We start from the raw sequence: 16,287 nt of genomic DNA on the forward strand, positions 1-16,287 counted from the left end.
CAAGGGGCTGGTATAGTAGTTGTCAGCATACAGAATATGCCCCTTGTTCAGCAATGGTTCCATGAGTGTTTCAAGACACTCGCTGAGAACCCGTGTGGATCTTAACTTGGTATGTCAACGTCTGAACTTGAATACAATACAGGGGTACCTCGGTTTAAGAGTTTAATCCGTTCCTGGAGACGGCTCGTATTCCAAAAACTCGTATTCCGAAGCTAATTTTCCCATAAGAAATAATGGGAAATGAATTAATCCGTTCCTGACTACCCCAAAAACCCCACATCAAACTAAATTTTTATACCTAATTCATCTAAATAAACCTACAAAACTATGTTCAAGTTATTACTTACCTTGCTGTTGAATGCTGTAGGTGTATGGAAGATGGTGAGGAGAGGGAGGAGAGGAATTGTTGTTTGGAAGGGGGAGTCCCCTTCCATTATCACATCAGGCAGTGAGGACCTTTCTGGTGTGCACTCCCTGGCACGTTTTATCTGAGTGCCACTAGGTCCTGGTTGTGGCTCACTGCTCGATTTTCTCACCACAAATCTGTCCATGGAAGCTTGCTTTTCCCTTCTTCGCAAGCTGTCTCTGTAGTAAGGCATCATATTGTCATTGAAAAGATTAAGGCAACGTCCTACTACAGCTTTCTCTGGGTGAGTCTTTTCAATAAAAGTTTGCATCTCTTCCCACATCTGACACACCTTAATTTGTGCAGAAGGGACATTCGCTACTGCCTCATCCTCCTCCACTGTAGAATCATCAGCTGCGTTGTCTTGCTGTTCCTGTTGAAGGGCTTGGAGTTCTTCGGTGGTCAGTTCTTCGTTGTGTTCTTCCACCAACTCCTCCACATCATCATCATCCAATTCCAAGCCCATTTGCCGGCCCAGAGTAACAATTTCGTCAACAATAGGTGCATCATTTACAGGCTCAAACCCCTCAAAGTCTAGTTCTGTCACACATTCAGGCCACAATTTTCTCCAGCCAGAGATCAGGGTTCTTTGAGTCACTTCTTGCCAGGCTTTGTCAACGAGTTTTAAAGCACTACAAATGTTAAAATGGTGTTTCCAGAACTCTTTGAGGGTGAGGTTTGTTGCTTCAGTCACTTCCAAACATTTCTGGAAAAGTGCCCTTTCATAAAGTTTCTTAAAATTCACTATGATTTTCTGGTCCATAGGCTGAATTAGAGGAGGGGTGTTAGGAGGAAGGAATTTAACTGTGAGGAATTTATTGTATCTGGGCAACAAATCATCTTCCAAGCCTGGAGGATGAGCAGGAGCATTGTCGAGGAGAAGCACGGCTTTGAGTGGCAAATGTTTCTCCTGCAGATATTTTTCTATGGCAGGGCACACCACTTCATTCACTCACTCCGAAAAAATAAGCCTAGTCACCCATGCTTTTTTATTAGCCTTCCACATCACACACAAATGGGTTTTCTGCACTTTATACTGTTTGAAAACCCTTGGATTTTCAGAATGATACACTAGCAAGGGTTTAATTTTCAAATTGCCACTCGCATTTGAACACAGCACAAGCATAAACCTATCTTTCATAGACTTGTGTCCGGGCAAGGATTTTTCCTCCTTGGTAATGTATGTCCTCTTAGGCATTCTTTTCCAAAACAGTCCTGTTTCGTCACAATTAAACACTTGTTGCGGTGGGATAATCCCTCAGCCTCTGCAAACTCTTTAAATTCGTCAATAAATCGTCCAGCGGCTGGTTTGTCTGAGCTGGCTGCCTCCCCATGCCTTGTAATACTATGGATACCACTTCTTTTTCTAAATTTTTCAAACCAGCCCCTGCTTGCCTTAAACTCTTTCGTATCTGCATCACTCGTTGCAGGGGTTTTCTTTAGAAGGTCTTCGTGCAACACCCTGGCTTTCTCACAAATGATGGCCCCCGAAACACTATCACCCCTTAATTCCTTGTCGTGTATCCGAATTAATAACAACTTTTCCACTTCTTCAAGTATTTGTGTGGTCTTTATTTCGTCATTGTTCTTACTCCTTTTGTCACTTTAGCACTCATAATCTCATTTTTCTTCTTAAGTATAGTGCATATTGTTGATGTGGCTTTGTTGTACTACCTACAAAGTTCAACAACACGTATACCATTCTCATGCTTCCGAATGGTCTCTTGTTTCTCCTCTATTGTCATCCTCACATGGGCTTTCTTGCCTTGATCCTTACCACTGGCTTTCTTGGGACCCATAGTGAGATATATAATAACAAATTGTATAGTCAAATGACCAAAAATCCAACAAAACACTGAAAATCTGGGTGAAGAATTGATGTGGGATAGTCACTGGGCGCGAGACAATGGTAAACTGAGGGGCGGAGGGGCGACGATCGCCGTACCACCACGCGCTAGGTCGGCCTGAACGCGTATCAACAAACTCGCGTTCCGAGGTAACCTTCGCCTTCCGAGACACACTTTCCGAGGAAATCCTGCTCGTATTCCGAAAAACTCGTATACAGGATACTCGTATTCCGAGGTACCACTGTACAGGTAATTATATTAATTCATTGTGTCGAGAACAGGAAGCCAGAGTGTATTCATACACGTTTTGGCTTTTATCACTGCCCCCCCCCCCCCCCAGGCCAAATTACTGACCCCTCCCAGGATGCAACCCCACAATAAGCTAACTCCTGAGTATCTACTTACTGCTAGGTGAACAGGTACATTAGGTGAAAGGAAATGTGCCCAACCATTTCTGTCCTGCCTGTGATTCGAATTCTCGAATGTGCGTCTAAAACATACCTAACTGTACTACCAGGACCTTTTGTGAGTCCCAGTATGTGAGAAGATTGTTAAAAAGTGAATGTGGACAAAAGTAAAGTTATGGCGACGGAGATTAAGGATAATACTGTATCAAATAAAAGTGAATGGTGAAGTGCTAGCAGTGTTGATAAGTTTAAATGCCTGGGATGCGATTGATTAAGAAGTTATTGTAATGAGTCAGGTGAGTCGGCAAAGGAGAGTGGCTGGTGCAGCTAAAGCCCTGCTTAAAAACAAGATGAGCACAGATGCAGCCAGAAGGCTACATGAACTAGTTTTAAACCATGTGTCTCTAAATAGAAAGGAACAAATTAAATATAATCTCTTTCATTTGACAGTCAAAAAACAATTTTCTTATTATTCTCCTAAGAGACAAGCACATTGTAATGGGAAATTGAATGTTTTTATTATTGTTCTTACCTTCATATTAGATTCCTTACATGGTTTCAACATGTTATTGATGTACTGTGTATTTTAAGAGATGCAGGCAGTTATATGCTGTCTTTGAGTTCAGTATTGCAGGTAAAGTACTTTTCAGAAGGGCATCATAGTTACCTACTCTAGCTTAACTGTGGGCCCACTATGCCTTAGCCCAACAAATCAATCCTCTGAGTCCCAACTATCACCTACCAGGGAATCAGAGCTCAACCAGAGTAACTGGAAAAAAATGCCACCAGAAAGCATAAGCCAGATAGCAACCATAGTCACCCGAGGTTCCAACTAACCTGCCACCTCAACCTTCCACCTGGTGACATCAGTCCAACATCAGTAGCATCTGCTGGGTCTGTTGTCTGCTGCGTACTTGCAGCTAAGTGGTGCTGGCTTTCCCTGCAACATAAGTCCTAACAGAGGCTATTGCTTGGTTTGTTTTATTTTACTGTTTTGTGATTATTGTTTAGGCCACCCACATTATGTTTGTTCTACCATTGAATTTCACTCAGGCTGAAGCTAGAATTGTCTTAACTGGGGTTGGCAGCACTTGTACTCACCTAGTTCACCTAGTTGTGCTTGCGGGGGTTGAGCGTTGTCTCTTTGGTCCCGCCTCTCAACCATCAATCAACTGGTGTACAGATTCCTGAGCCTACTGGGCTCTTATCATACCTATATTTGAAACTATGTATGGAGTCAGCCTCCACCACATCACTTCCTAGTGCATTCCATTTATTAACTATTCTGACACTGAAAAAATTCTTTCTAACGTCTCTGTGGCTCATCTGGGTACTAAGTTTCCACCTGTGTCCCCTAGTACGTGATTGTCTTGTGGCAGACTATCTTTGTGCTTGCTTGCATTTGGGTTTTGTCATGCTGTTTCTGGGCTTCCTTGAGCTACATATTGACTGACTCCAGGAGGACATTGAGGCACAATAGCATAGCTGTCAGTTGCTCTCCCCAAGTTGTATGCTCCCATGCTCATGGAGGCATCTGTCATGCTTTACACTTCCCAACTCGCATGTCGGCAGGTTGTGTTGGCCCAGTCTTTGGAGTCAGCATGGGCCCTTGCTCTGTTATTTGCCTCCCCTTTTTCTCTTCTCCTCTTTCCTGAAGAGATTGTGTCTCGGTTTCTTTCTTCGGAGGCTACTGCTTGTGATCTTATTTCGAATCTCCTTTGTTCTTGGGGTGTTATTCTCACCCTTGCAGGTGATCAGGCATAGCTGGGGCTTCGCCTGTTGTGGGTCGAGGTAGGCCACTGCTTTCCGTGGTTCATGCCGGTCCTTTTCACAGTTAGTCGCTTTTCGTGGGGCAGTGATGGGTGGCTTGCCTGGTTTGCCAGTTCCTGGTTCATGATTTGTGGGCTTTCCGGATCATTTCCCCATGGTCAGGTTATCTTATCTTGAGGTTATCTTGAGATGATTTTGGGGCTTTAGTGTCCCCGCGGCCCAGTCCTCGACCAGGCCTCCACCCCCAGGAATCAGCCCGTGACAGCTGACTAACACCCAGGTACCTATTTTACTGCTAGGTAACAGGGGCATAGGGTGAAAGAAACTCTGCCCATTATTTCTCGCCGGTGCCTGGGATCGAACCCAGGACCACAGGATCACAACTCCAGTGTGCTGTCCGCTCGGCCGACCGGCTCCCTCCCTCCATTTGCTCCATTTGCTTACGATGTCCAGACAGAGTTCACAGACTGGTGGAAAACTTTCCCATTCTATAACAGATTACAATTAATAATTCTCTCATATGACAAGTTGGATCACACAAGTGGACCACACAAGTGGACCACACAAATGGACCACACATGTGGACCATAAGTGGTCCACAAGCTTACGATTTTGGGACAGCAGTGAACCTGGTCGGCTCCTTAAACCCCCCACCTCCAAGACTTCAAGATGCCTGTGTTGGCATCTTGGAGTGGGTGGCTTCTGGCCTGGTTGAAATGACTGCATTGCTTTGGTGGATTTCCTGCCTCTTACTGGTTCCAAAACAAGACTTGCTGGACCTTTGGTTCATCCTCGACTTGTCGCAGTCAAACTGGTTTATTCCTTGCCCCTCATTCTAGATGACCACCTTGTCATAGGTTCCTCTCATACTTTAGGCGGATGCTTAGATAATCTCCCTAGACCTCTGTAATGCATATTGGCATGTCTATTCATCTGAGGTTCAGGGATCGGTTAGGTTTTGTGGTGGGGTGGCAAGCTTATCGCTTTTGTATTTTCCATTTTGCTCTCAATCTGGTTCCACGTGTATTTACACACTTGAGTAGTTTTGGCTCATCTTCAGTTGTTTGGAGTGTATATGTTGGCCTACCTCAATGACTAACTGGTGTGAGCTTCCAGTCTGTCTGCGTCACTACTTGCCAGGGATATGGTTCTTTCCCAGCTCACTGGGTTTGGGATCTTGGTAAACTGGTAGAAGTCCCAGTTGGTTCCATCCCAGGTTTAGACTTAGCTGGGCCTCGTGTGGGACTCAGTCGACCACTTTCCCTTCCTCCGGCAGCCTTGACTGCTGCAGTGCCACTGCCAGTTGGTGTTGAGTTGGCCCCATGTGACTTGACAGTTGCTTGAGCGATTGTGCAGGAGCCTCAACTTTGCCTGCATGTTTTTCCCACTAGGTTAGGGTATTGCTCCAGAGGCTGTTCTTGTTTATCCAGAACCATCCCTTTCACCATCGCCATGACTGTTGGGTGGACTCAGTTGGCCCTTTGACAGCTGCTATGTAGCTGGATGCTATGCGTAACTCTTCTGCTGGGTTCTCCAGGTTTGGTTCTCAGTACAGTTCACATTTGGGAAGTGTCCACTGCTTTTGTGGATGGTCTGTCCTGGTTCCTTTCTGTCTCAATGGTGTGGACTGTTGATGCCACTTCCTTCCTTTGGCATTATGAAACATTTGTGAGCCTCTATGTGGGCCTCTGCTTTGAAGTAGAATCAGCACTTTCCTCTTTATGCAGCTCTGTTCCCTGATTATAAGGCCTTTGCTGTGGATGCATATCATCTGGATTGGTTGATATCGGGAGTTCCTTTATCTTTTCCTCCCTGTCTGGCTGTTGCTTCAGGTCTAGGACAGGTTGGAGTTCTACCAGAGGAGGGTGGGCTATCTAGCTCCTTGGTGGTTCGCTCAGCCTTGATTTTAGATGCTGCTTGTTTGATGTCCTAACCTGGCTGTTTTTCCACGACTCTGCCTCTACCAGAGAGTCGGCCTGGTGACATATTTCGTTGGTTCAACCTTCTCATCAGCTCTTTGCATCTGGTCTTTTTGATGATCCTTTATCGCCATCTTTACAGCAAGCAGGTGGCGTCTTTGATGATGTCCCACCTATGTTCCTCTTCTTGGCAACATTATAAAGTTTCATGGTTCTCCTTTCACCACTTCTTTTCCCCTTTGTCGCTGTTTTCTGGTTTCCGAGCATGTGGTTCTCTCCTTTCTTGGCTTTTCCTTGATCTTCATTTCATGTCGAATACTGTTGCCTTGCCTCATGTGGCACTGGCAGAACTACTACAGCTTGTGCTTGGTATCAATAACACCTCGGTGCTGTTTCACAGGGTGTCTCAGGCATTCTTTAACCTTTGGTCTGCTCATGCACCCTCTGAGCCTGTATGGTCTTTGAACCATGGTCTTGCCTTTCTTTGCACTTCTCATTAAATGATGTCTCCTTCAGTCCATGATTCTTTCTCCAAGGCTTTGTCTTTGGTGTCTCTTGCCTCTGGTTGTTGGATTGGAGAGCTTTATGCTCTCTGGAGAGCTCTGGAGGCATAGTTTCTGTTGTTTTGACCCTGGTGGGTGTTTTGTTCATTTGCAACTGGCTCCTTTTCTGGTGAAGAATGAGTTGGTTGGCTTTCACAAGGGTTATTTGATTATTGATACTTAGTTGATATAGCTAGGTGGTCCATCATATGATGTGTCTGGTGGTGGCCCTTCGCCGCTACCTTTGTGTTACCAATTCTTCTTTGGTGGATGCTGTGTGTGTGTGTGGATCCAGTGTCCTTGGTTCCCCCTGTTCCAAGGCACGTGTTCTTAGGTCATCCACAGTGTTAATAAGTCTAGCCATCCTGCTGTATACTCTCATGCCCATGTTATTCAGAAGTACGCCACTCTGGTGGCTGTCTTTGCTAATGGTCTTGGACTGATATTCAAGCATCCAACAAGGTTCTGGCAGCCTGGTATTTAGTTGATGTTCCTGGGCCTCAGCTTCCTTGTGTGGCCTTGGGTTGAGTCTCTTGACTTTGATTCACGTCTTCATCTTGATTGCCTGCAGTTCTGTCTCTTCCCTGGTAAGTCCCTGTGTTTTCTCCTTCTCTGTAGGTTTGCGTGTGGTTTCAAGGAGCCACACGAGCCACCAGTGTGGCTTCAAGGAGCCACACAGGTCTTCCCCCAGAAAACCAGCCCTGGTGGCTCCTTGATTCCCTTCCTTCCTTCCAGGTCATTGGGCTAGATTTTATGTGCTAGCCATATGCTGTATTGTGCCTACCAATTTTTGTCAACTACCATTCAAGCTGTCATTGCAATCAATCTGAGCTACCTATGTGCTTTAATATACCTACAATTTTCTCTCATCTTCTATTTTTTTTCTTGCCTTGTAACTTATAATTTTTTATCAATTTTGCAAGTATTTACCTACTTAAAATTTTCTTAGATTAAGGACCTGCCCGAAACGCTGTGCGTACTAGTGGCTTTACAAGATTGTAATTACTATATTATGTATTCTCACAATCCCAATGTACCTTCTTGTATATATATATATATAAATAAATAAATAAACATGAGGCTAATGTATGAGCTTAGTCTGAGACCATATAATTGATAATGTAAATACATCTAGGCTGAGTTGCATGTAAATCCCACAAGAGTGTATGACACTTGGAATCATTAGATCTCACTACATGTTAGTTATGTAGAATTTTTATTTTAATATATACGTAGAGTGAATTCCTGATTGTCTAGTTTGATTGGAACTGGACCCCATCAGTTGCATCCAGATATCCATTTAATTGTGATATGCTATATTTAGATTTTTGCCATTTTAAGAGTCAATAATGTGTTTTTGCAAGTACAAATGATCAAACATGTATTTGTGCATATTTAAATTTAAAGAAAGCAAATAATTTAGAATTTTGTTCATCCAACACAAATCTGCATTAGCACTGCATTGATCCTAGTTAAGTTGGATCCCGTTTTACATGGGAAGAACTGTTGCAATTGGATCTGGGTTTGTGTCCAGTCATTGTATGTACAGTAGTTATATACCAGTGACAAACTCCTCTGGTATGTGTCCAGTCATTGTATGTACAGTAGTTATATATCAGTGACAATCTCCTCTGGTATGTGTCCAGTTATTGTATGTACAGAAGTTATATCACCAGTAACAATCTCCTCTGGCTTATCTATATCTACATTTAATATTTGTCATCTTATTTAGGATTCATGAAAACATATGAAACTCTGCTGTGTATATCTAATTTTGCATCATTTTAGGGTGTGGCATAGCATGGCTTTCATGTATACAGTATTATGGCTTAGAATCTAGTACTGTATATTAAATTAATTTCCTGGATACAGTGCAGTAATACAGTGTGAGGTAGCTATTTATGAAATGTTTATTTTGTATTTTCCCTTATTAACCACCATGGTGCGGTGCCTTAAAATACGACAGTCCTGCTGTGCGCATACAAAAAATTCTTTGTAAAAAATCTTTTTTCTTCCAAAAGGGTTGAATACCCTCATGGGATCACAGATATGTTGAAAATATTGCAAGCACAAGCACAAATGTACTTACTTTGGATCCATACTGTTCAAAGAAACTGTGTTACATGTATCACAAATGTGTTCACAAACATTGTTCATATTTTCTATATTACATGTTCAGTTATGTACATTTCCAACTTATTTACACATTGTACACTATCACAGACTATATACATCACCTATCAACACTTAGAACTGAGCGTGTGTGTGTGTGTTAATCAATGAAGCAGTGAACAGGGCACAAGGCAACTTTGCACTCAACGCACCAAGTAATTACCCAAGTGTAATTACCTAAGTGTAGTTACAGGATGAGAGCTACGCTCGTGGTGTCCCGTCTTCCCAACACTCTTTGTCATATAACGCTTTGAAATTACCGACGGTTTTGACCTCCACCACCTTCTCACCTGACTTGTTCCAACCGTCAATCAGTGTTTGCGAAAATGAATTTTCTTATATTTCTTCAACATCTTCGTTTAGTTAGTTAAAGTCTATGGCCTCTTGTTCTTGAAGTTCTAGGTCTCAGAAAATCTTCCCTATAAATTTTATCATTTCCTGTTACAGTACTATTTTGTACTAAGTGATTACATCGCCTCTTTTTCTTCTATCTACTAGTTTTGGCATATTTAATTCCTCTAACCTCTCCTCGTAGCTCTTGTCTTTCAGTTCTAGGAGCCACTTAGTGGCATGTCTTTGCACCTTTTCCAGTTTGTCGATGTGCTTCTTAAGATATGGGCACCATACAACTGCTGCATATTCTAGCTTTAGTCTCACAAAAGTCATGAACAATTTCTTTAGTATTTTGCCATCCATGTATTCCACGTGGCACAACACTGCCCTCTACCCCTTACATCACCAGTAGTTGTGACACCAGAGCAACACTGAATTTACGGATTAGTGGTCTCTTGTCAGGTTTCATGAAATATGTGTTGAAACAGTTCGGCACTGTAATGCCAATGAGGTGGAAAAATAAGTTCTTCATCCACTTCACAGATTTTCGCATGCACTCGACAGCACCAACCATCATGTCATATTTATCTACTAGCCGCATATTTACATTGTAGTCAATGACACAATCAGGTTTATACATTGGCAACCTTGTTGCAAAATTCACTTTGCCACTGTCCAACATGGCACCGGTGTGAATAGTTTTCAACATATTCACCTCACGTCTGTCCCTCCACTGCACGGATAACATTTTAAGACACTTTTGCAGCTGGCATTCACCCATTGCAAGACCAATGCCAAACACTGGCATTTCCCTCCTGTGGGCCTTGACAGTGCCACATATGTCGGTGTTGTGGTCATGGAGGAATCTAATCAGCAAGGGGCTGGTATAGTAGTTGTCAGTATACAGGATATGCCCCTCGTTCAGCAATGGTTCTACGAGTGTTTTCACGACACTGCCTGAGAACCCGTGTGGATCTTGATCTGGTATGTCAATGTCTGTACCTGAATACAATATCATGTCCATGACCATATCAGTTTCACAGTCACATGGCATGAAAAACTTTAGTCCAAACCTGTGCCGCTTTGATGGAATGTACTGCTTAAATGCCAGTCATCCTTTGAACAGAATTAGTGAATAATCTATCACGACATTCTGTGCTAGTACAAAATAGTCACGGAACTTTCCTCTCAGATCACTAAATATCTTCCGCACTTTCCACAATCTGTCGTGTGTCTTCATTAGCATTGTTCTCAAGGTGCAGGCACCTGAGATGCAGCAGGTACCTATCACGAGACATGTATCTGTTGAACAAGGGGGGTTGGAACAAGGCTGGCCTTGCTCCAGTAATCCTGGATTGCGTGTTTATCTACATGCCTCATCATCGTGCATAAAGCTAAAACACATACATTTCCCCATTAGTCGTGTCTTTCCAACATGTTGATCGAGAGGCAGGGAAAATTCCAGTGTCAATTAGTTCCAGAGCGTATCCGTTTGTCTTTGAAACGAGATGGTCCATTAATTGCTGGTCAAAATATACCATAAAATAATAAATTTCATGCATATCATCACTGGTATATGGGAGTAAGGGTGTCACACCAACATCTGTGTCATCAAATGTTAGAATTTGTGGGACAAAATTCTCACAATACTGCCACACAAGTACACCAGTGTTTTTGGTTTTGGCACAAACACCACAGCCAACACCAGCACGGGCGCCAACACCAGCACGGGCGCCAACACCAGCACGGGCGCCAACACCAGCACGGGCGCCAACACCAGCACGGGCGCCAACACCAGCACGGGCGCCAACACCAGCACGGGCGCCAACACCAGCATGGGTTCCAACTCCACGGCCAACACCAGCACGGGTGCCAAATCCACAGCTCCATTGTCTTGTGTTAGAGCTGTATATGAGTATGCCAGGAGATGAGACTGTTCTGCATAGTATAGGCCTACCATGAACACCTGATGTCAAGGGCGCACTGTAGTTTTTGCCCTCAGGGCGCTTGACACACTGGCACTTGCCTCGTCATGGTGCTTGGAAGCAAAACCCTGCCTAGTAACTCCATAGCCGCTTGTGCTGTACTCAGTTCATCAACACTGCTTGTAGCTGAGCCTATGTCACTGAAGCCTAAAAAGACTCATCACATGTAGTATCACCAAATAAAATCACGTCAGGTGACAGATGGTGATGGCAACTCTAGCGGTGTTGACCCAGGGTGGTGTGAGAGGCCGGGCGAGGCGCGTGTACTGTACACACTCACGACATCGTCCACCTCAGTGTCCCCATAACTTGTGTCAGACCCTTGTGTTAGGTTTTTTCTGGATCATAGTCTAAATTGTCAACAATTGGTCCATCATAATACAATATGTCCCATATTTCCTCCTCTGATAGTCGTTTTGCAGCACTGTGGCTGACCATGGACCGGGAGCTCGTAGACGATGCATCAGACATGGTTGCTTCCTTGAAACTGAGGGTCCTCCGGGCCCTGGGGTATGCTGGGATTTTAAAAAAAATGGCGGACGATCACTGGAGGCCTCAGGCATCCATTTTGTACCCAAGTCACTGCACGCCAGTTTTGAATCCAATGCTAAAAATATGAGCGCCTACAGGTGCTCTGTGCACCCCCAATCTAGTGCCTACAGGCACTCTGTGCAGTGCCATGGTTAAGTAAATACAAATAGAATACAGTACATATTGAGCTTTTGCTTTTCTCATACATAATGACAGGGTCTATATTTTTTACCTTATACCCTGTAGGAAAACAAAGGAACTTTGTTTACTTTGTTTTCCATCTAGGCAAACAGTCATCAGAGGTTTTTAGTGTCAAGTGATGTCCCCATAGAATGGGTGGTGCTTTTGAATAAAATGGGGCACCTCAAATCATCTTGAGAGGATTGTAGCAAGTAGACTCAATGCTCTCAAGTGATTGGAGCAATGTAATGAGTTAATACTGGTAAGATGGGTTGCATCCAGAGCACTGACAATCCTTGCACCTTCCTAACATGTTTAAACATTTTTTTTTCAGTTTGTATTAAAGCTGGTACAATTGCTTTTATTTTTAAGATTTAATATTCTAACTTTTGAATAGTACTGCTTTTTCCATCATTCTTTGACCATAAGAAGAGTTTAATGTCTCTGATGCATTGCTGTTATTGTGCAGAAACCCAATTAGGATGATATTGACAGTTAATAAGTTACTTATGGTAAATTTCTTCAATTTAAAATTAATTCAAATATATTTTTTGTATTTCAATTATACTTTTACATCATCTCTTAAATAAGGTGATCAGCACTTCTTTATTCTTTGCTAGTCACTGTTTCCTTACAGTGACTTGAATTACTTTATCAATATTCATTTCATGTTCTCTAATTCATAAATACTCTATAACGTTTTCATCCTCCGTCTCCCTTTGAATTATAATTAACCATTCACCATTCATCTTATTGAATTATAATTACTTAACAATTCATTCTCTTGAATTCTTGTTGTTTCACCATATATTTTCCATGAATTTGAATTCTGGACAATGTTTTCTCTCTGAATTTCCCAACACTATAAGGAGCAAAATAAATGTTTCATTTTTCTGACTTGTATCATTATGTGTTTAATGTGTTATTGTGCACGCTCTTTTGTTCTTAATAGCTATTAAGGTTGAAACTTGCACTGATAAGAGGGTGATGGAACGATCTTGATAATACTGTACTTGAATATTTTTATAGGCTTTTACATGGTGTATTATGTATTATCATTAGATGTATTTCTTCTATGTAAATAAAGTTATAGAATATACATTTTTAAGATATTTGTCACATGACTCCTGCATTAAAAAAAATGGTTTATTTTGTATATATTTTATGGGTCAGTTCAGTAATAAGTGTTATTGAGAAATTATTTGTGTTCTGATCATGTTGACAATTTCAGACGCATGTAGGCCATCCCAGAACATTCAGAGTAGCCCCACGAATCCCCGTCTAGAATTGGATTATGCGTTTATTTCTCACAAGCTGATGGCTTCCTCTGACTCCCTGTGTTCACCGTGTGTTGCCAATGATGATAGTATACCAAGGTAATAATCAACACGATATTTTGGCAAAATGCATTCTGATCATGTTTATTTAATGCTTGACTTAAGATTTTTACATAAACATGTTATTAAGCAGTTTGGAGCACAAATCTATGATCAGTTTGGGAATGAAATATGTAACACAAAATCTTATTTTTTAATTCACTAGATTGAGATGTTGCTTTCCATAGAGAAAGACAAATTGATGTTGGTATCAACATTTTGCTATGATCATAAATAATATCAGAAGGAGGGAATGTTGGCCAGCACTACACATTCCTACACGTCATTGTGGTATACAATACAGATAAACATACAGTGGTTGGTTCCACAAGTTTGACAATACAATTCAGCATTGGGATTTTTGTGTTAAATTGATTACCTGTCTTTGTGGTTAGCTATACACCAAATGCCATGGATAACCTCTGCTCTATTTGTGTTACTTTGAATTTTTCATGGAAAATTACCAGTTTGTTGCCCAATAAATTGATTATGCACTGCAATTCTGTTTTAGGATTTTTGTATTCAATTGATTACCAGTCTTTGCCAGCTATGTACCCAATGCCATAAATAACATCCGCTTGGCTTCCATTACAATGATAATGCAGATAATGCATGACTCATATTTGAATTACAGTGTAGTATGGTATTGTACTTTGATTATAACTTATCATACCCCAGAAAATATTTTGAAGTACAGTACTGTATTCTAAATGTTAATAAGATTATCTGGGGGAGCCCCTGATGGCTCCCAAAAGCTATCTCTCTGAGATTGTTCCATTGTAATGGATCACATCAGTTGCAGGAGTTGTGCTTGGCCTACCAAAGCCAGAACCTGGCACCTCACACAGCCACAGGGAACAAGTGACAATCTGCCACCCCACTGGGAAAAGCATCCAGGAAGTCAGTAAAGCATGACTACCAACAGGTGGGTAGGGAGTCAAGCAATACAATCATCTGTAAGGTTCACAGAAAGTGATGCCTCAAAAGTACCAAACAACTTTACCAATGATTCAAACAAAACAATATTCACTTACAACTAGGTCAAACACAGTAGTATCACTAGCCACCAACAGGCAACCCAGCCCGGTTCTTGGCCAGTTCTCCTGATCAGTTGTGTTGCCGATGTGGTGGTGGTTACTACTACCTGCAGTGCCTGCGTCAGTCAGCATGCAGCAAGCACCTCTGCTGTAAGTTAAGTGCTGCTGTTCTTAGACTTCACCCTGTGGGGGCCATTGCTTGTGTTTTGTTTTCTTGTTTTGGTATTGGCTTCAGGTGTGTGTTTTCCATCTGGCTTTGTTCAATGGGCTTGGCTTCTGTTGCACTTCTGGCTGCATGTATTTAGGATTTCTTCCCTTGGTGCTTGCTAGCATTGCCCTAGCATTACTGGCAGAGTTCTCTGGTATGTTAAGTAATTTGCCCCCAGGAGGCCTGGGCCACTGGAGTAGAGATCCTCACCTTGAACTGCTAATGGATCTTTGACTCATTGGTAAGGACCCTTGGTTGAAAGTTGCTTGGTTGTGCCTTGGGTGCACTAGGTTTGTATGCATTTCCAAACACAGACATTTTTTTTTGCATGCTTGTTTATATGGTTGCTCAGTGCTTATGATTTTTGACTGCATTTGTTGTCATCTATTCTTTTGGAAGGTCACATGGAGAGTATCATGCTTGGCTTATTGCCTTCATGCCATGGCTGTTCTCTCGCAGGGATCTGGGGTGGTTCATTATAAATCTGCTGGTTGAGACTGTGCTTGGTTTGTGAGAGCTCAAAGGGTATTCATCGTCCTTGGTACCGGACAATGACCATTCTCTCTACCTGTACCATGCTGCCTGCTGGGTTGGTGATACCTTGAATCCTGAATTCTGTGAAACTTACTCTAATTGGGTCTCTTCTTTGACTGTTTCTGCTTCATGTTTGGAAGCATATTAGGCAGTTGCTGCTTTACAAGTTAAGTTTGCATATGTTAGTCATTCTCAGCATTGTGATCATTTAGATACCCCGGAGTTGACCCCTATGATGTTTAGAGACTCAGAATTGAACGCATTGATGACTTATATCGGAACTAAGTCTGTGCCTTCTCTTCCTTCCTCTGTGAGTGTGATTTGTCCTTCTTCTGGTCATCTACCTGGTTCTAGTTCTGAAGCTTCTAATGGTTTTGCAGTCAGGTCAGAATATCACTTGGAGTGGTTATCAAGAGGTTATCTTGAGATGATTCTGGGCTTTAATGTCCCCGTGGCCCGGTCCTCGACCAGGCCTCCACCCCCAGGAAGCAGCCACTGACAGCTGACTAACACCCAGGTACCTATTTTACTGCTAGGTAACAGGGGCATAGGGTGAAAGAAACTCTGCCCCATTGTTTCTTGCCGGCGCCTGGGATCGAACCCAGGACCACAGGATCACAAGTCCAGCGTGCTGTCTGCTCGGCCGACCGGCTCCCAGAACAAAGGAAAGAACAAGAGAAAGTTTGTTCTCGGATGTAGAACAAAGGAAAGACAAAGGAAAGTTCTCTCAAAGGAAGACAGAGAAAAGCTGAAAATGAACCTCATTGAAGCAAAACGTCTAAATGGGGATAGAAATGAAGAAGACAGAAATTCTTTTTTCTACAAAGTGTCAGGGACTAGAAAGCTTGTGAAATGGTACATAAAAACAAGGCAACAAAATCAGTAGTGGAAGGGGACAAAGGGAAAGGGAACATGTTCCTGAAAATTGTATATACCAACATAGATGGAGTGAGGTCAAAAACTTTGGAGTTACAAGATATAATTCAGCTTAGGGTCCCAGATATTGTCGCATTATCAGAGACGGAACTTGCAGGAAATAT

At 42.5% G+C, this 16,287-nt stretch overlaps 1 protein-coding gene across 5 annotated transcripts in view; it reads left to right on the forward strand.

Moving 5' to 3' along the window:
• The window catches only part of LOC123755734 (uncharacterized), a 318,192-nt gene that overhangs the window by 153,721 nt on the left and 148,184 nt on the right, over positions 1-16,287 (forward strand). For all 5 annotated transcript variants that reach the window (XM_045738480.2, XM_069300013.1, XM_069300014.1 and 2 more), the window contains one exon: positions 13,324-13,468. In XM_045738480.2, the coding sequence (XP_045594436.2) occupies positions 13,324-13,468 (145 nt within the window). The remainder of the gene's footprint in view (positions 1-13,323; positions 13,469-16,287) is intronic.

This window comes from Procambarus clarkii, chromosome 43 (assembly GCF_040958095.1).
Source record: "Procambarus clarkii isolate CNS0578487 chromosome 43, FALCON_Pclarkii_2.0, whole genome shotgun sequence".
Classification (NCBI taxonomy): Eukaryota; Metazoa; Arthropoda; class Malacostraca; order Decapoda; family Cambaridae; genus Procambarus; species Procambarus clarkii.